This window comes from Leucopleurus acutus (assembly GCF_964270905.1).
Source record: "Leucopleurus acutus genome assembly, chromosome: 16".
NCBI classification, from domain to species: domain Eukaryota; kingdom Metazoa; phylum Chordata; class Mammalia; order Artiodactyla; family Delphinidae; genus Leucopleurus; species Leucopleurus acutus.
The window spans coordinates 7,105,415-7,123,915 of record NC_139158.1 but is presented as its reverse complement, the minus strand read 5'-3'; the positions used below and the strand labels follow the sequence as shown (position 1 = coordinate 7,123,915).

The 18,501-nt window shown below is 58.2% G+C and overlaps 1 protein-coding gene across 1 annotated transcript; it reads left to right on the top strand.

Annotated features, from left to right (window-relative positions):
- Positions 1–1,467: 1,467 nt before the first annotated feature.
- Positions 1,468–17,757, top strand: EPHB4 (EPH receptor B4). Its single transcript, XM_082857337.1, has 17 exons — positions 1,468–1,559; positions 4,277–4,347; positions 4,580–4,867; positions 5,559–5,955; positions 6,944–7,099; positions 7,283–7,615; positions 8,193–8,317; positions 8,829–8,994; positions 10,493–10,595; positions 10,791–10,855; positions 10,963–11,076; positions 11,210–11,457; positions 14,042–14,257; positions 14,564–14,713; positions 15,136–15,329; positions 15,523–15,678; positions 16,759–17,757. Exons 1-17 carry the CDS (start codon positions 1,508–1,510, stop codon positions 16,886–16,888), a joined length of 2,964 nt encoding a protein of 987 aa, XP_082713463.1. The 5' UTR covers positions 1,468–1,507; the 3' UTR covers positions 16,889–17,757.
- Positions 17,758–18,501: the final 744 nt, after the last annotated feature.

Below are 18,501 nucleotides of genomic sequence, written 5' to 3'. Positions count from 1 at the left end.
CCCCCCAAGCACCAAGGACTCCTCTTTCCCTCTCTCGGCTGCTCAGCTCCTCTTACTCGCCCCCCCTTAAATACCTTCTGAGTCTAAGCTCTTTCCTTCCAGCTCTTCTGGGAGGAGCTGCTTTCCTGGACCCTCCCCTCTAACTCACGAGATTTGGTAGGGGGTGGATGGCGACGAGAGGAAAGGCCCTCCCAGCCACGCCGAGGGCCCCCAGGAGCCCGACAGGAAACAGCCTTAGGAAAGACAGACAGCAGCAGCCCCGGCCCAAGCCCCAGGGGTCAGGACTGAGGGTGTCGCGGAGCCCTCCGAATCGCGACGGTGAGAGTGAGGACCATGATCTGGGAATCCGTCTGGGCCCCTCACTCTCTCGGACCCAACTACCTTTTACTTACCCTTGCTTCCTGGGTTTTCTACACTCCCCATCTCAACCCAGGTGCCCCTCTTCCTCTGCACATTTTTCAGCGCTGCGTTGCGCGCACAGTAGGTCCCCAATACTTAATGTTTGTTGAATGATTGTGTGAACGTTCGCTCCAGGCGTATCTAAGCTGAGACCTCTGCCTTGGGGCCCGCTGGGCCACCCTCCATCTTTAAAAATTTCCCCCAAACACGGTCCCCTGCGCCAACCAGGGGGTGGTGGGAATCCGAAGTCCGCAGGAGGATCGGATAGGGCTTCGAGCGTGCGGCCCTCCATGCTGCGGGGTGTGTTTCTCTGCTCCCTGGTGTCTGCCGGGCTCGGACCTGACCCAGGGGTCCCTGGGCTCCGGCCCCGACACGCGCGGTCCGGATCAGGGGCGCACGGCCACGGGGCAGGTCTGGGCGGTCCCCGGGCTCCGCACCCGCCGCCCCTCCCCCTTCTCCAAACTTTCTCCCAACTTCCCGACCTGCTCAGCTCGACGCCCCGCTCCGCTTCCCTCATGAATTATTCAGCAGCGCGCGCTCCAATCAGCACGCCCCGGCCCCCTCGCCTCGCCTGGGCTGGGGGGTAACTCCCCCCGCCCCCCGCGCGCCCGGCCCTCCCCGGCCAGGCGCCGCCCGGCCCAGCCCCAGCCTGCTTGGCCCCGCGCCGCAGTCCCCTCCCTCCCGCTCCCGTCCCCGCTCCGCTCCCACCCTCCCTGCCGACGCGGAGCGCACTCGGCCCGGCGGCGCGAGCAGCACCACTCCAGGGAGGGGGGGAGAGCGCGAGCGGCCGGCCCACCCCCAGCCACCCGGGGCGGGACCCCGAGGCCCCGGAGGGACCCCGACTCCAGCCACGTCTTGCTCTGCTCGCGCCCGGTGCGGCCGCTGCCAGGACGCCCCCGCCCTCCCGTCTGCGCGCGCGGCTGGGACGCGGGGCCACACCTGGGCGCCGCCACCGGGTGCCCGGCGCGCCCGCATGGGCCCGCGCTGAGGGCCCCTACCGAGTTCAGCGCGGGGAGTCGACGTCCACCCGCTCGGGGGGGGGGTTTAGACCTGGGGGGGCTAGGGCCCCCCAAACTCGGATCGGATCCAACCAGAGTGAGGCGGCGCCATGGAGCTCCGGGCTCTGCTCTGCTGGGCTTCGCTTGTAGCCGCTTTAGAAGGTGAGTTTCCTTGGAGTCACCCCGCCACTTCTGGGGTCCCCCGAAGATGGGCCTCGGGGTGGAAGGGCCGACATCTGTCTCCCCCAAACCCGGCACCCCAACAGCGAACACTCCGGACCAATAGTGCTAGCCCGGGAGGGGGGCGGGGAGGAGGCGGCCCAGCGGGGAGTGGAGTTTTCTTTTGTTTGGGAAAGAGATGGAGGCGAGCTCTGTCCCGGGACATGCCCCGGTCCCGGCTCCCCACACTCTTCCTCCGGACTCCAGACGCCCTTGGCAGCCTTTCCTTTTATCTCCAATTTTCTACTCCCATCTTCAAAACTCTCTCCAAAGTTTCTGTCCTCTCCTCCCACCTCTGCCAAACAGGAGGAAACATTTCTGGAGGAACAAGAAGACAAGGCAGAACTTTGTGCTAGCCCATAAAACTACCCCACCCCCCCATTCCGGAGCATTCACACCTTGACCCTACAATTCCACACACCGCCGTGGGGATGGCCACCTTCTGCACTCACACTCCAAACCTCCAAATCTCTCCCAAAGCCACAGCCCCTGCGCCAGGGAGGCCCCTTCCCTGGTTTCCCCAAGCTGCACCCCAGCCCTTTAAATGCTGTCTAGACCCTGCCCCAGTCCCACCAGAGTCCTTTCCTCTAACCCTAGGCCGGCAGAAACTGACCTACACAGCCCTCGTGTCCCCTGAACTCAGCTTAACTGCTGTCTACTTGTCTCTCTTAAACTTCTAATTTTTCTGCATCCCCCCACCCCAGCCAAAATGTTACTTTATCCATGAGCCTCTGCCCTCCCCCCAACCCCTAGAGGGGGAGCCAAGAGCCCTGTAAACCCTCCTCCCATGGCCCTAATCTCCTTTCAATGAGCTGCCTCCTTGCCCTCCTTCACTGCCTGGAATCAAAGGGGTCTCTGGGGAGTGGGCCATGGGGGGCTACTGAGGAGAAGGAATCAAAGGCAGTTAGAAACCCCTCTCCCCCAGGCTGGGCAGTGCTGCTCTGGGCTGGGGATCAAAGGCTGGGTGTGGGGGAAGAGGAGAGACTTGCTGGGCTCGGGGAAAGATGGGGAAAGAACTGTGGGAGAGAAAGGGGAAAGTAAAGCAGGGAGAAAACCCGTCGGGATGATGTGTGGTGAGAGAGAAAGAAAGATGCAAAGAGGAACAGGGAGTAACTTCTAATTTCTTTTTTTTTTTTTTTGTAACTTCTAATTTCTATTACCTCAGTGCTTTCTGGGCCCAAGGCCCATGCTGAGTGCTTTATGTTTTCAGGGTTCCAACAACCCTGTGGGTGGGATGTATTGTTGCTCCCATTTTACAGATGAGGAGACTGAGACAAGAGTTCAGTCTTTTATCCAAGGCTCTGTGCCCCAGGGATGGTGAAAGGTGGGAGACAGAAAGCAGAGTGACAGTCAGAAAGAGAAATGGAGGTGGATGGAGAGCGGGAGAGAGAGGTGGGAGGCAAAAGAAGTGACAGATCAAAGAGAGAGGGTGAGAGAAAGTGAGCCGCTCAGAGCGCCCGGGACAGCCTGAAACAGAGACAGTGTATAAATTGGAGACAGGAAAACACTATCCAGTCTGGAACAATGGAGGGTGGAGACGGCAGCCTCTATCCGCCCCCTTCCCAGAACCCGGGCATCCTGTCCCCAGCGTGCTGGGCTGTCTCCCGCCATCCATGGGGGCCCAGGCCTCACCCCCAGCTGCCTGGCCGGGGTCCCGCCTGACCCCTTGCCCTCCGTGGACATCACCTGGTCCCTGGGAGGACGCTGCCCGCCCACCTGCCTTCCCTTCTCTCCTGCAGCTCCCACCAGGGAGGGGGGCCCTGGTCCCAGGTGTGCTGCTGGCTCCCCTGGGGGCCCCCTCTCGGCTCCTCCCAGGGCAGGCCTGCAGCACCCCACCCACAAATCTCCGAGGGGATTCCCCTACCCTCCCCCCCCCTCAGCCAGGGGCGGGGGGCGGGGGTGGGGGCTGTGCAGTTTCTCCTAATCCCCACCTTCCTCCAGAGCCGCGCCCCTCTCCTCCCCAGAGAGAGGCCAGAGCAGAGCCAGGTGTGCTCACCCCCCCCCCCCGCCGTACACACACCCCTAAAATCTCCTCTCCTTTTCCTTCCCGTAACCAAATCCAGATGTGAGGCCCGTGCACACAGGGGCCCAGGGCAGGAACCCAAGCGTCCCGGCCTCCAGCACTTCCTCCTCCGAGGGCAGCTAGCTGGTGGGGAGGGAATGGGGGGTCAGGGCTGGGCCTGAGGAGGTCAGCACCACCTTCAAGGATCTGAAGGGCTGGGGTGTTTGGTCTGAAGGGGGGTGGGGACGGAGGCAGCACGTTCTTTGGATTTGGGAACGGACTGCAGAGGCTGAGGCAGGCCCTGGTGGGAGGGGTGTCCCTGTATCCCGCCTCGGGGTCAGGGTCAGGTCTGGGCTCTAGCTTAGCCCTTTCTGAGCTGTTTGCCTTTTTCCCCTTTCAGCATCTGTGTCCCCCCTTCTCTGGGGCACAGCAGTTCACAGAGGCCTAGATCTGGGAGTCCTGAAGGTCAGCTCCGTGCCTGTCAGCTGCCAGGGGCGGGGCTGGCACTCAGAAAAGAGGCTGGGAATCTGGGCTTGCTGGGGGGGCAGAGGGCAGGGCTCCCTCCCCTCCTCGGCCTGTCTGTCTGTCTCGGCTCCCAGGGATCTGGGCTTCCTGGTGTCTCTCCCAAGCGCTTACTGACTCTGTCTGTCTGTCTTAGAGACCCTACTGAACACAAAATTGGAAACTGCCGATCTGAAGTGGGTGACATTCCCTCAGGTGGAGGGACAGGTAAGAGCTGGGGCTTGGAGAGAAACCGAGGGAGGGGGTCCACCTGTGCTCCTGCTTCCCAGGCCCCCCACCCACCCACACACACACACACACACACAGCCGTCGCAGCAGCCGAAGCAGGTATCCTCTGAGCCCTTGCTCTCCAGGGTCCCCCAGCCCCTCGTGGCTTTATGGCACTGGCCTTCACCCACCCACTTAGCAGCCCCCAGGCTGAGCGCCCTTCTCCCCGCAGTGGGAGGAGCTGAGCGGCCTGGACGAGGAGCAGCACAGTGTTCGGACCTACGAGGTGTGTGACGTGCAGCGGGCCCCAGGCCTGGCCCACTGGCTGCGCACGGGCTGGGTGCCCCGGCGGGGCGCCGTGCACGTGTATGCCACGCTGCGCTTCACCATGCTGGAGTGCCTCTCCCTGCCGCGGGCCGGCCGCTCCTGCAAGGAGACCTTCACCGTCTTCTACTTTGAGAGCGACGCGGACACGGCCACGGCCCACACGCCAGCCTGGATGGAGAACCCTTACATCAAGGTACCCAGGTGCCCCAGGCCAAGGAGGGGTCTGGGGCCTGCCTGTGGTCTAGAGGTGCTGGGGGCGAGGAGCAAGAGGCCCGGGTCTGAGGAGGGGAGAGGGTGGCCTGCTAGGTGGGACAGCCGCTCTACTCCATGTGCTGGGGCCCCCCTACACTTCCCCATTCTCTGAGTACACTTCGCCCCTTTCCAGCCCCCTGCCTTCGCACCAGCTGATGCCTCACCCTAGAATGCCTTCTCTCTGCCTCCCACCCAACTCCTCGCCTTGTAACTTCCAGCTCCGAGGTGCCCCCTGGGACGCCTTTGCTGATGTGCCCTGCCTGGGGTCCCGCCTGCCGTAGCACTCATCATACTTTTAATTTATCATTAGCTCATCAGCGTTGCCTTCATTTCTGGTTCCTTGGCGTGGAGTCCAGGGCCTGGCACAGAGTGGGTGTTGATAAGTGTCTGTAGGATGAGTGATGCACAGAAAGGGGGTGCGGGACAGTGGCTGGATGCATCATAGGAGCTCGGCGGGTGTTAATGGACAATGTTGGGGCCTACAGGAAAGCGTACGTTGGGAACGGTGGAGAGAAGGTTCTGGAACAGGAGGCAGGCAGGTCAGGGAGAGGGTGAGCTGGGAAGAAGACAGTCCAGCGGGGTCCTGGGGGAGTGGAGGACAGCGGCAGTGAGTCTCTTCCCCAACCTGGCAGGTGGACACAGTTGCTGCTGAGCACCTGACCCGGAAGCGCCCCGGGGCCGAGGCCACCGGGAAGGTGAACGTCAAGACGCTGCGTCTGGGCCCGCTCACCAAGGCCGGCTTCTATCTGGCCTTCCAGGACCAGGGCGCCTGCATGGCCCTGCTGTCCCTGCACCTCTTCTATAAGAAGTGCGCCCAGCTGACCGTGAACCTCACCTGCTTCCCGGAGACCGTGCCTCGTGAGCTGGTGGTTCCCGTGGCGGGGAGCTGCGTGGCCGATGCCGTGCCCGCCCCTGGCCCCAGCCCGAGCCTCTACTGCCGGGAGGATGGCCAGTGGGCTGAGCAGCCGGTCACGGGCTGCAGCTGTGCTCCAGGGTTTGAGGCCGCCGAGGGGAATACCAGGTGCCGAGGTGAGGGCCAGCACTTCCCCCACAAAGCTTGCCCGTGTCTGCAGGAGGCCTGGCTGGTACCCTGCTCTTGGACCCACTTCTTAAATTTCCATTTTAAAAGTTCTTTATTCTCCTGGGCACTCAGTTACTGGAGGGTGTGTTTTCAGGGCCCCCAGCACAGTTCTGAGCTCTCCATCATTTCCACACTCATCCTTCTATGTCCAATTCCTTTCTGGGCTGTGGGACTGTCCTCAGGGCTGGGGGACCTTATTGGACTCAGAGGACAAAGGCTTCACGGTCTGTAGTCTTTTTCGTTGTGGTTTCGTCAAATTTACTGATATTGAATTCTCACGTAGCCTTTTCTCCAGAGCAGAGTTTCTTAACCTGGGTTTTGTAGGTAGAATGTAGGGGAATCTGTGAACTTTGGTGGAAGGGAAAAAAAATGACCATTTCTTTGCACTCATCTTTACCTGAAACTGGCCACTCCTCTCACGGAGTGTCAGCCACAGCCCAGCGGGTCGAGCAGGACCTGAGACTTGGGCCCCATTCAAATCCTGGGTGTTTTCACAGCCCATTAGAGATGACGCAAGACTGGCAAAATGTTGTTTTTCGCTCGTGGTGACTTCAGTATTTCCTCGCCTGTCAGCTTTGCCGCTGTATCTTGTTGGTACAGAAACACACGTTGCTGTGTTGCAAAGTTTCTTCATGTTTCGATCACTGTATTTTTAGTTATTTGATTTTCTTGGTAATCTGTGTATTTTGTGGTGTGCATTTAAAATCATTCCTCGGAGCAGGGGTCTGGGTTTCACCAGGCTGCCGTGGAGTGGCCGGGGGTACACGTCCGGGTTCAGACCCCTGGTCTGGAGGGAGGTCTTCTCTTAGAGGTGCTTCTCCCTCCCTGTTCTCCCTTTTGCGCCTCGTGCAACTTTAATAGCTGCCGAATGTCCTTTTTTTGGTCCCCATCCCCCCCCCTCACTGCTGAATGTCTCTGATGGATGCTTTCTCGCAGCCTGTGCTCAGGGCACCTTCAAGCCCCTGTCTGGGGAGGGGTCCTGCCAGCCGTGCCCAGCCAACAGCCACTCCAACACCATTGGCTCGCCCGTCTGCCAGTGTCGCATCGGGTACTTCAGGGCCCGCACAGACCCCCGAGGTGCACCCTGTACCAGTAAGTGGCCAGTGACCCCTAGGGTGGACCCCTGACCCCAGTCCCATCCTCCCACACCTTCCTCCTCTTGACCCTGGCCTGGTGCCCGGCCAAGACAAGACGTCAGTGTGGCTGCCTGTCTGTCCCACTGCCCGTCCCCTGCCCATCTGCTCAGCCTCTGCCTGACGTCCTGGTCTCCTGCAGCCCCTCCGTCCGCCCCGAGAAGCGTGGTTCCCCGCCTGAACGGCTCTTCCCTGCGCCTGGAATGGAGTGCCCCCCTCGAGTCGGGAGGCCGAGAGGACCTCACCTATGCGCTCCGGTGCCGGGAGTGCCGCCCCGGCGGCTCCTGCACGCCCTGCGGGGGAGACCTGACCTTCGACCCCGGCCCCCGGGACCTGATGGAGCCCTGGGTGGCCATTCGTGGCTTGCGTCCTGACTTCACCTATACCTTCGAGGTCACCGCCGTGAACGGGGTGTCCTCCTTAGCCAGCGGGCCAGTTCCATTTGAGGCTGTGAATGTCACCACTGACCGTGAGGGTGAGACTGGGGGCTGGGGGCAGGGGGCAGCCTGTGGTCGGATGGGAGAGGCGTTGGTGGGAAAGGCTCGCGAGGGATATGGACAGTCTAAAGGCCTGAGGGGGAAAAGGCAGCAGCTGGGGAGTGGGATCCCCAGGAAATATAGCGGGTCAAGGCCTTTGGGGCAAGAGGCAGAAAGAGAATTAAAAAGATGCAAAAGTGGGGCTTCCCTGGTGGCGCAGTGGTTGAGAGTCCACCTGACGATGCAGGGGACGTGGGTTCATGCCCCGGTCCAGGAGGATCCCGCATGCCACGGAGTTGCTGGGCCCGTGGGCCATGGCTGCTGGGCCTGCGCGTCTGGAGCTTGTGCTCCGCAACGGGAGAGGCCACAACAGTGAGAGGCCCGCGTACCACAAAAAAAAAAAAAAAAAAAGATGCAGAGGTGGACTGGAGAGTTCAGGACGGGGCAGAGAGAGCCACAAGGAATTCCGGAAACAGCTGGGGGACCGAGACAAGTGTGGCCAGTAGAGGAGGAGCTGGGAAAGATGAGAGACAGACCTGCCACGATCAAGGGCCCCAAGGCATCTGTCTCTTGCAGTGCCGCCCCCAGTGTCCGACATCAGGGTGACTCGGTCATCACCCAGCAGCTTGAGCCTGGCCTGGGCTGTTCCCCGGGCACCCAGCGGGGCAGTGCTGGACTACGAGGTCAAGTATCACGAGAAGGTGAGACCAGGACCCGCCCCAGGGGTGGGGGTGGGCAGTGGGACCCGCTCCAGGGACCAGGACGCCTGAATTGCAGCCCTCTGCCACGTACTAGCCAAGTGACCTTGTGTCAACCCCTTGGCCTCTCTGAGCTTAATATCCTCATTGTAAAATGCTTAGGATAGGACTTCCCTGGCAATCCAGTGGTTAAGACTCTGTGCTTCCACTGCAGGGGGCATGGGTTCGATCCCTCGTCGGGGAACTAAGATCCCGCATGCCACGCGGCGAGGCCCCCCCCACCCCCAAAAAATGCTTAGGATAATGGAACCTATCCCACAGAAGCGCTACAAGGATTAAATGATATAATTAATGCAAAACACAAGGCACAGTGCATACATAAGTGAGCACAAAGGCTGCACCTGCCACTCAGCAGGACAGAGATGCTAGGGATGCAGGCCCAGGGCGGGGGGAGGCAGAAAGAGCAGTGGAATCTGGGGGCCCTGGCTCACGGCCAGTCCCCTCTCCTGAACAGGGCGCAGAGGGCCCCAGCAGTGTGCGGTTCCTGAAGACATCGGAGAACCGGGCAGAGCTGCGGGGACTGAAGCGGGGAGCCAGCTACCTGGTCCAGGTGCGGGCGCGCTCCGAGGCTGGCTACGGGCCCTTTGGCCAGGAGCACCACAGCCAGACCCAGCTGGACGGTGAGCCCAGGGAGCCGGATGCGGGTGGGGTTGGCTGACCTGACCAGGCGGGAGGCCTTGGCTCTGCCCTCAGGACCCCCAAAGCCACAGCCCCACGCTTCTCTTTCTCTCAACCATGAGGCATTTTGGCCTGGGGATAAGATGTAGAAACCAAAAGCAACAGCTGGGTGTGAAGGCCAGCTCAGCGGCTCTCCAGCTATGTGACCTTTAGCAAAAAGTTGACCCCTGAGCCCCAGCTCTCTCATCCAAAAAAATGGAAATATGAGGCCTCTCTCACAGGGCTCCCAGGATTAACTGAGGTGACACTATGATAGATTTTCTATGCTGGCTCAGTGGTTTTCTAAACTTTTGAACTTTTTTAACCATTTTATTGAGATATGACTCATACACCATGATTCACCCATTTAAAATGTATAATTCATGGGCTCCCCTGGTGGCGCAGTGGTTGAGAATCTGCCTGCCAATGCAGGGGACACGGGTTCGAGTCCTGGTCTGGGAGGATCCCACATGCCGCAGAGCAACTAGGCTCGTGAGCCACAACTACTGAGCCTGCGCGTCTGGAGCCTGTGCTCCGCAACAAGAGAGGCCGCGATAGTGAGAGGCCCGCGCACCGCAAGGAAGAGTGGCCCCCGCTTGCCACAACTAGAGAAAGCCCTCGCACAGAAACAAAGACCCAACACAGCCAAAAATAAAAATAAATAAATTTTAAAATAAAATAAAATGTATAATTCGTTGACTTATAATATATTCACAGAGTTGTGCAACCTTCACCGCAATTAATTTTAGATCGTTTCAGCACCTCAAAAAAGAGATGCTTATAACTCTTCCATTACCTCCCAGCCCCTGGCAAACACTAGTCTACTTTTTTTTTTTTTTGGTGGTACGCGGGCCTCTCACTGTTGTGGCCTCTCCCGTTGCAGAGCACAGGCTCCAGACGCGCAGACTCAGCGGCCATGGCTCACGGGCCCAGCCGCTCCGTGGCATGTGGGATCGTCCCAGACCGGGGCACGAACCCGCGTCCCCTGCATCGGCAGGCGGACTCTCAACCACTGCGCCACGGAGAAGCCTAGTCTACCTTTTGTGTCTGTAGTTTGCCTGTGCTGGACCTTTCATACAAATGCAGGTGTACGATACGGTCTTTTGGGACTGGCTTCTTTTACATGGCATGATGTTTTCAAGGTTCATCCGTGTTGTAGAACATGTCAGGACTTCATTCCGTCTCGTGGCTGAAAAATACTCCATTGAATGGCTGCGGCACATTTTATTTATCCATTCATCCGTTGATGGACATTTGGGGTGTTTCCACTTTTTGGCTACGAACCTTTTCGTTTTTAGCCTTTGGAACCTTCTGTTCAAGTGGAACCTTTTGTGGTTTCCAGTATTTATAACAGAACAAAATCAAACCCACCAAGGCTGGGAAACTTCTTTGCTTGCCCTGAGGGACTTGAGGGGAGCCCACGGGCCCGCCGGGTCCCCCTGATCACCAGTTCTTCTCCAGAGAACGAGAGCTGGCGGGAGCAGCTGGCCCTGATTGCTGGCACGGCGGTCGTGGGTGCGGTGCTGGTCCTCGTGGTCGTCGTCATTGCTGTCCTTTGCCTCAGGTGAGGGCTCTGGGCACCCGGGGGCCCCTGCGAAGCCCTGTGTAGCTGGCCACCTGCCCTCCTGCTCCAGGGCAAACGTCCCCCGATGTCCCGGGAGCCTGTTTTCACTTGGAACCTTCTCTGATTCCCATCCTTCCCCTCTGGAAACATCGAGATGCGTGATTCAGTTTACCTCTTCTTTCCCATCGGCTACAGGAAGCAGAGCAATGGGAGAGAAGCTGAATACTCAGACAAACACGGACAGTATCTCATTGGGCACGGTGGGTAGGCCCATCCTGGAGGAGATAGGGCTGGGGTGCGAGCTGTGAGCCAGGGACCAGGGCATCTGAATGCAGTGGTGGCTGACGAGCCCCGCGTGATTCCTCAGGTACTAAGGTCTACATTGACCCCTTCACATACGAAGATCCTAATGAGGCTGTGAGGGAATTTGCCAAAGAGATCGATGTCTCCTATGTCAAGATTGAAGAGGTGATTGGCGCAGGTGAGAGGAAGATGCCTGGGTGCCCGGGTCGGGGGGAGGGGTGGGGAGAGGGACTGCAGGGCCGGACCTGGGGTTGGGGCCGGGGGGGGGGGGCGCGGGTCAGGAGAGCTGACCCTCGGCCTCCTTCCTGAAGGCGAGTTTGGGGAGGTGTGCCGGGGGCGGCTGAAGGCCCCAGGGAAAAAGGAGAGCTGTGTGGCCATCAAGACCCTGAAGGGCGGTTACACGGAGCGGCAGCGGCGGGAGTTCCTGAGCGAGGCCTCCATCATGGGCCAGTTCGAGCACCCCAACATCATCCGCCTGGAGGGCGTGGTCACCAACAGCGTGCCCGTCATGATTCTCACCGAGTTCATGGAGAACGGCGCCCTGGACTCCTTCCTGAGGGTGAGACCCCCTGCTCCCAGCTTTCCGCATCCACCCTGTGCTCCCGTAGTGCAAGCAAGGAGCTCAGAACCCGGGACAGACAGTGGGTCCTGCGTCACTGCCCCTCTGCCCTTCATTCTCCACCAGGGAAGGTGGAGTCCTGGGATTGGTCTCCCTGTGGAGCCGGCTGACCCTGGGACATGGAGGGGTTGTCGTCTGTCCTCGTGACAAATATTTACTGAGCGCCTCGTTGTGTAGCAGCCACTGTACTGGGCCTCGGGGGATAGAGCCGTGACCATCTCTGCTCTTGGAGAGTTGGTGGCGTAATGGGGGAGACTGAAGATTAGCAAGTACAAACAAGGTTTTACAGAAAGTAAACATGATTTCAGATGTGAAAAAAATTAAACAGGATCATAGAAATGAGAGAGAAGAGCTCATTTTTGCTACCTTAACAAAACTGTATGAATTTTATTATTTTTTAAACTTTCTTATGCATCTTCTGTAAAAAACCAAAACTTTCTTTTTTTTGGCCGCTTCATGCGGCGTGCGGAATTTCCCTGACCCGAGATTGAAGCCGCTCCCCCTGCAGTGGAAGTGCGGCGTCTTAACCACTGGACCACCAGGGAAGTCCCCAAAACGTTTTTCTACATAACCAAGTAACATTGCGTTTAACAGAATTACAACAATTCCTTGGTATCACCTAATGCCAACTTGATACTCATATTTCTCTAGTTGTCCCCAGAATGTCCCAGCATCCAGTTCAGGATCAAGCATTGCACCTGTGGTTATTGTTTTGAGCCTTTTCTACATCCACGACAGTCCCTCGTTGGGGTTCTCATACACTGAAGGGCTGGGCCACTTGTCCACTTGAATGTCTTATGTTCGGGATTTATTGGATTCTTGCTTGTGGGGTCATCTAGCTTGTTTCTCTGTGTTTCCTGTAAGGGAAGCAATGTCTATTAATGTTGTGCTAAGTTCAAAATTAAACGTCTGTGGCCAGCCTACATCAGGGGGAGCCGTGTACTTCCCGTGGCACCGCATCAGGAGACACAGGCTACCCGGCTGCCAACACGAGGGATGCTGAGGCCTGGAGCACTGCCAGAATGGCCTGACCCTCCCTTGTGGATACGGGAGTCTGTTCCATTGTCCGGTTGCAGGAAAGGGAAGGGGGTCTATCTTAGAAGAGATGACGTTTGGGTAGATGAGAAAGCCAGCCATGAGAAGATGGGGGGAAGCATGTCGGGGGCAGAGAGTAGCAACCCAGGGTGGGCGGGATCCCAGCCTGTTTAAGAAGCAGAAAGGCCGGTGAAGCTGAACCAGGTCAGCAGAGGAGTGATAGTGGATCACGTTGCGGTTGGCGGCTGGGCCTCGTGACCTTAGAAATTTGGATGCGATTAGAAGTCTGAGGGGAAGCTTTTCAGCAGGAGAGGGAGGTGATTTAAGGAGATCCCTCTGACGGATGCTGGGGGATAGGAGCCGATGAGAACACTGGCATCATTCAGGCCACGGGGGCTGCAGTGAATGCGCACCAGTGGTTGGTTTGGGGTGCGTTTTGGAGGCACAGTCAGCAGAACTTGCTGATGGACTGTCAGCCATGGATGTGGGAGACTCCGAGGTCTCTACCCTGAGCGTCTGGAAGTGAGTCCACCAGCTGAGATGTGAGGCGTGGGGTGGGTGCAGGCTTGGAGGATGGATTCAGAGTTCGGTTTCTGAACTCTGTGTTGCTGGCCCTGGAGGGCTGCCGAGGGTCCCCTGCGTGCTAGTTGAACCCAGAAGGTGGGCTGAGTTAACTGTCCATGACTGGTCGGCTTACCTGGTGAGAGGCAGCTCTATAAAGCTCAAGGTCGGGCTTTAGACCTTGGGTTTGGTGCTGTGGTCACTGATCACACCCGATTCCTCACTGTTCTCTTGCATCCTGCATACAGTTGGTCCAAGAGGGCCGAGCGAGACTGTGGCAGGTTCAGCACCGACGCACGCGTCTCCACCTGTCGAAGGGCGGCTTCAGAGCATGCGCGTAACTGTCAGCGCTCTGTTGCTGTCAAATAAAGAGAACATAAATCAAAGGCATTTGTTGAGTAGTTCCTGTATGTAAAGCACTGTACTAGGTTAAATGGAAGAAAATCTTAAAATGTCTCCTTATAATCTAATTACGAGAGACTGAAAGCAAATATTTGAAAGTGGGACAATTGTAAGCATTGTGTCACGATACCATAGTAAGAGCTGAGAGAACTCAAGGTAAAAGAAAGGAGGGAGGGACTTCCCTGGCGGTCCAGTGGTTAAGACTCCGCACTCGCAATGCAGGGAGCCCAGGTTCGATACCTGGTCGGGGAACTAAGATCCCGCATGCACGACCAAAAAATAAAATAAAATAAACTGTCTATAGATTTCAAATAATAAAATTTAAAAATAAGAAAATAAAAATAAAGAATTTTTTTTTTTTTTTTTTTAAAGAAAGGGGGTGGTTTACCTGGGATGTCAGCAGGCCAGTCCTACAGGTGGGTCTGTGAGTTGGGTCTGGGAGGGACAAATACTGTTTAGAACATGGAAGGAAGGGGGAGCGGTGGGTGAGCTGTCCGAACCACGCCCCCGCCATGTCCATCTCCAGCTGAACGACGGCCAGTTCACCGTCATCCAGCTCGTGGGCATGTTACGGGGCATCGCTTCGGGCATGCGGTACCTTGCTGAGATGAGCTACGTCCACCGAGACCTGGCTGCCCGCAACATCTTGGTCAACAGCAACCTCGTCTGCAAGGTTTCAGACTTTGGCCTCTCCCGATTCCTGGAGGAGAACTCTTCTGATCCCACCTACACGAGCTCTCTGGTGAGGCTGGGGCACAGGCATATGAACTAGGTTCTTAGGGCCAGGTGAGCAGGGCAGGTTGGAATGGGAGGCTGAGGGCTTGACAGCTCTGGTCCAAGACAGGTTGTAAGAGTAGACTTTGTGGGGGCAGGGGGGCAGCTTAAGGAACTTGGCTACCGGGTGTCTAGGAAAAGAACAGAGTCGGGGAGCTGGGTGTTTGGGTCCCAGAAAGAAAGGAGGCCTGAGCTGGGGGAAACGCAAAGGTGGGGGGCAGAATGCCTGAGTCCTGTGAGTCCCCCAGCTCACCTTTTCCTCCCCCATCTTTAGGGAGGAAAGATTCCCATCCGATGGACAGCCCCTGAGGCCATTGCATTCCGGAAGTTCACATCTGCCAGTGATGCCTGGAGCTATGGGATTGTGATGTGGGAGGTCATGTCATTTGGGGAACGGCCGTACTGGGATATGAGCAATCAGGATGTAAGTGTCCTACCAAGCTTTCCTGGAACGTCCTCTCTCTTGGGATATGGGGCGGTGGCGGCGGGGGGGGTTTGGTTCTCAGAGAGCTCATCACTGCTTCGTTCTTGAGGTGGTGAGGGTGGCGCTGTGAGGAGCTGATCTCTGTATCCAAGAGTTCAATACAGCCTATCTGGTCACAGAAGGACACAGTGATGGAGGGCAGTCTTGGGAAGTTACACGTCTGGATCATAGCTCAAGCGCTTCTGGGACTCTGAGCCACAGCCAGTGGCCTCGGCCCTGGCCAGGAGCCCCCCCAGAACTGCCCTTCTGGGGGGTGCTGTAGCAGCCATCCCAGCATCTGTTAAGTCGCCGTTTCCCTGGGGTCCTTTGGCAGCCTTGTTTTCCCTGACGTCCTCACCCAGTGCTTCTACCTGTCATTCCAGGTGATCAATGCCATTGAACAGGACTACCGGTTGCCCCCGCCCCCAGACTGCCCCACCTCCCTGCATCAGCTTATGCTGGACTGTTGGCAGAAAGACCGGAACGCGCGGCCCCGCTTCCCGCAGGTGGTCAGTGCCCTCGACAAGATGATCCGGAACCCTGCCAGCCTCAAAATCGTGGCCCGCGAGAATGGCGGGTGAGGACCCCAGAGGATGGGCCCTCTTTCCTGCACTCTGCCATCCCCTGAGAACCTCGCTTCCCCCTGAGAAGTATCCGTCCCTTTGGTGGTATGTGGGATGGTCCCTGTCCACCTCTCCAGGGCTGGGCTCTACGTCGCCACCCTGACACGGGCTGGTTCTCAGTGTGTCCTCCCCATCCTTGCCTCCCAGGGCCTCGCACCCCCTCCTGGATCAGCGGCAGCCTCACTACTCAGCTTTTGGCTCTGTGGGCGAGTGGCTTCGAGCCATCAAGATGGGAAGATACGAAGAAAGTTTTGCAGCCGCTGGGTTTGGCTCCTTCGAGCTGGTCAGCCAGATCTCCACTGAGTAAGTCGTGGCAGGAGATGGAGGTGGGGGAGTGGTGAGGGCCAAGCAGCCAGGAGGGGTGGAGCCTGGGGACCAGAATCAGGTCCACAGTTTCAGCAGGGGCCTTTGGGGTCAACTCCTGGTGCCAACTCTGTTTTCTAAAGCCCCTCCCCTGCCAAAGCAGTAACAGCTGCAGGGGCTGAGAGCCCCAGGATTCTTCCCGGTCAGCTGTGCGCGCGCCTCACCCCCTTGCACCATCTCAGCCCGGGGCGATCTCGCTCCCACCTCGCAATCTGTATGTATCTTCGTGCATCTGTCTGCATTCCAGACCCTGCTCTCACATTAACGACGTGTCAACTCTGGATGCTTTCCCACCCATAAAAGGAGAAGGTTGGACTAGGTTTTGGAGAGCCTTTCCAGCTTTAATGTTAAATGGTTTTATGATTCCAACGCTTCCCAAATACTGGTTTTCCCTAGCTGGCCTCTCCCTGGTCCTCCTTTCTGCCTTTCCATTTCTCTCCCAACGACTCTTCTTGCCCCAGGTTTGAATCACAGAAATAGAAGGACTATAAACCCAGACACAGAGGGTCCAGGAGGCCCTCCCTCTCCCTGGAAGGCAGGTCCCGGGCCAGTCTGCCCCACCAGGTCTGGGCATCTCCTCCCTGACTTGCTCTAGCCTCGCCTTGACACGGGTTCCCTGACACGAGCTCTTGCCCTCCATTTCTCACCTCTTCTTTTTTCCTTATCCCCGTCTCCCCGCATCAGGATGGGGCTGGAAGCAGTTTGTTTTTGTCCTCTCCCGCCCCTTCCTCTCCACCCACCCAGCTCTTTCTTTCCTTCTCTCTCTCTCTCTCTCTCTCTCAGCCCGCCCCACCTCCTGCATCTCGACCCCCGCGGGTACCTAGCCCCGCTCCTTACTGCGGCTGCGCAGAACTGTGGAGGCGCCTAAATCCTCCGGAAACTGACTGGCAACTATTGACGTCAGCCCCCTTCCCCGCCGGCCATTCTGATTGGCGGACAGTCCCGAGGCGAGGATGGGGTTTTGGTAGGAGAGCCGCGCGGGAGCCCAGTGGCCTCACCTAGCTGTTCATTCTTCCCCAGGGACCTGCTCCGAATCGGAGTCACTCTGGCGGGGCATCAGAAAAAAATCCTGGCCAGTGTCCAGCACATGAAGTCCCAGGCCAAGCCTGGAGCCTCAGGAGGGTCGGGGGCACCAGCGCCCCAGTACTGACCTGCGCCTCCTCGCCTGGCCCCCCAGCTCTGGAGCGGCAGGGACTCCCACACTGGGGACGCCGCTCCCCTTATTCCCGGGGCAGAATCGGGTGGGGACCCAAGAGGCTCCCATCCCCGGGCCCCACTGGATTGCACTTTGAACCCATGGGGGCGGGGAGCTGGTAATTTGGAGAGAAGGGATTTGGGGATTCGGCCGTATGGGAGTGTAGAAATCAGACCCTCCCCAAGCGGGGAACCCCAAACTGAGGATGTGGGAGCCCTACCCTCGGGATTGGGTCTGACCAGAGGAAAAGAAGTGCCCAGAATCTGCCAACATCCCGGGGGGGGGGGGGTTGGGCACAATCCCCACGGCCTCCCTCCGATCCCCAATTAGAGCCCCCAGGTGCCCCTCCTCACCTTGAAGGGCAGCGACCCTGCAGACCAAAGAGAAGGGGGGACTAGCCTGCGAGTCGTGAGGCAGGAAGGGGCGGCATGGCCCAGTGACAAAATCATTGGACTTGGATGTCCCAACCTTGCTGCTGTCTCCACCGAATTCGGTTTTCCCTTGTAAATGCCCCTCCCCCATCTGCTGCCTTCATATTGAAGGTTTTTGAGTTTTATTTTTTGTTTTTGGTCTTATTTTTCCTTCCCCCCCCTTTTTTTTTTTATACCGTCCTTGTAACTTTTTGTGTTAGAGGGGACCTGTTTATCGCCTCCTTTGCCCAAGTTGAAACAGGGACCCATCGTTGTGTGTTTCCAGAACAGTGCCTTGGTCACGCCGCAACCCCAGACATTTCCCTGCCCCCCCAAGTACCCCTAAGCTGTGTCCATGAGGGGGTGTGGGGGGCAGTGGTGTTAGAAACAACAGACAGACACTGGTGCTTGGAGGGGTTCTTAAATTATATTTAAAACAATTGTTTTGTATAAATAAAAGAAAATGGAAAGTGTCCCGGCTCTGGGGATGATTGGGAGTGGGGTGGGTGGGGGAATAGACTTGTGTGGAGGGTGGGGACTGGTGTGAAGGAGCTTTTGAGCCAGGCTGAGAGGGGTCGGAGGTCTGGAGACGGGGCTGGGCGCTTGGTTCCCGGCCCCACGGTGTGTTTGAGGTGGGAGGGTGGGGGCAGTGGAAGATGAGTCATCGGCAGCTGCTTCTAACGGCTCCAGACGGCTCTGCCAATAGCCTGGGGCACCTCCGGGATGGGGTTGCCCTCCCTCCCCTGCCCTGGTTCCCTAGCCCTGGCAGGGGGCTTTGTGAGGCAGGGGAGGCCTTGAGCTCAGAGCCCGGCCCTACAGCCCCCTGAAGGGGGGAGGGGGGAATCTGGGGTGGAGGTCCAGTCACATGAAAGAGACAGATGTGGGCCAGATGTTGACAGCTGGGGTTGGTTTAGAGGCAATGTGGGGGGAGTGTCTGCATCGGCTGTGGAGGAGGGGCAGAGGCTGGAGTGCAGGACGTGGACCCCCCACAAGTACACACACACACACACACACACACACACACACACACACACACACACACACGTACAGATGCTGCGCTAGGTTGGGAGGACAATTCCCCCTTTCAAGATGCTGCCCAGGCAGGTTCTCCCAGCCTCTTGGGAAGGGAGGGGAAACCACCTGAGTATCTTCCCCTAA

Excerpts from the sequence above, each read along its gene's own strand:
- EPHB4 (XM_082857337.1), top strand. The coding sequence starts at position 1,508 with ATGGAGCTCCGGGCTCTGCTCTGCTGGGCTTCGCTTGTAGCCGCTTTA. Across the intron at positions 10,856-10,962 it reads ACAGTATCTCATTGGGCACG|GTACTAAGGTCTACATTGAC; the intron begins GTGGGTAGGCCC and ends GTGATTCCTCAG. Across the intron at positions 11,077-11,209 it reads TGAAGAGGTGATTGGCGCAG|GCGAGTTTGGGGAGGTGTGC; the intron begins GTGAGAGGAAGA and ends TCCTTCCTGAAG.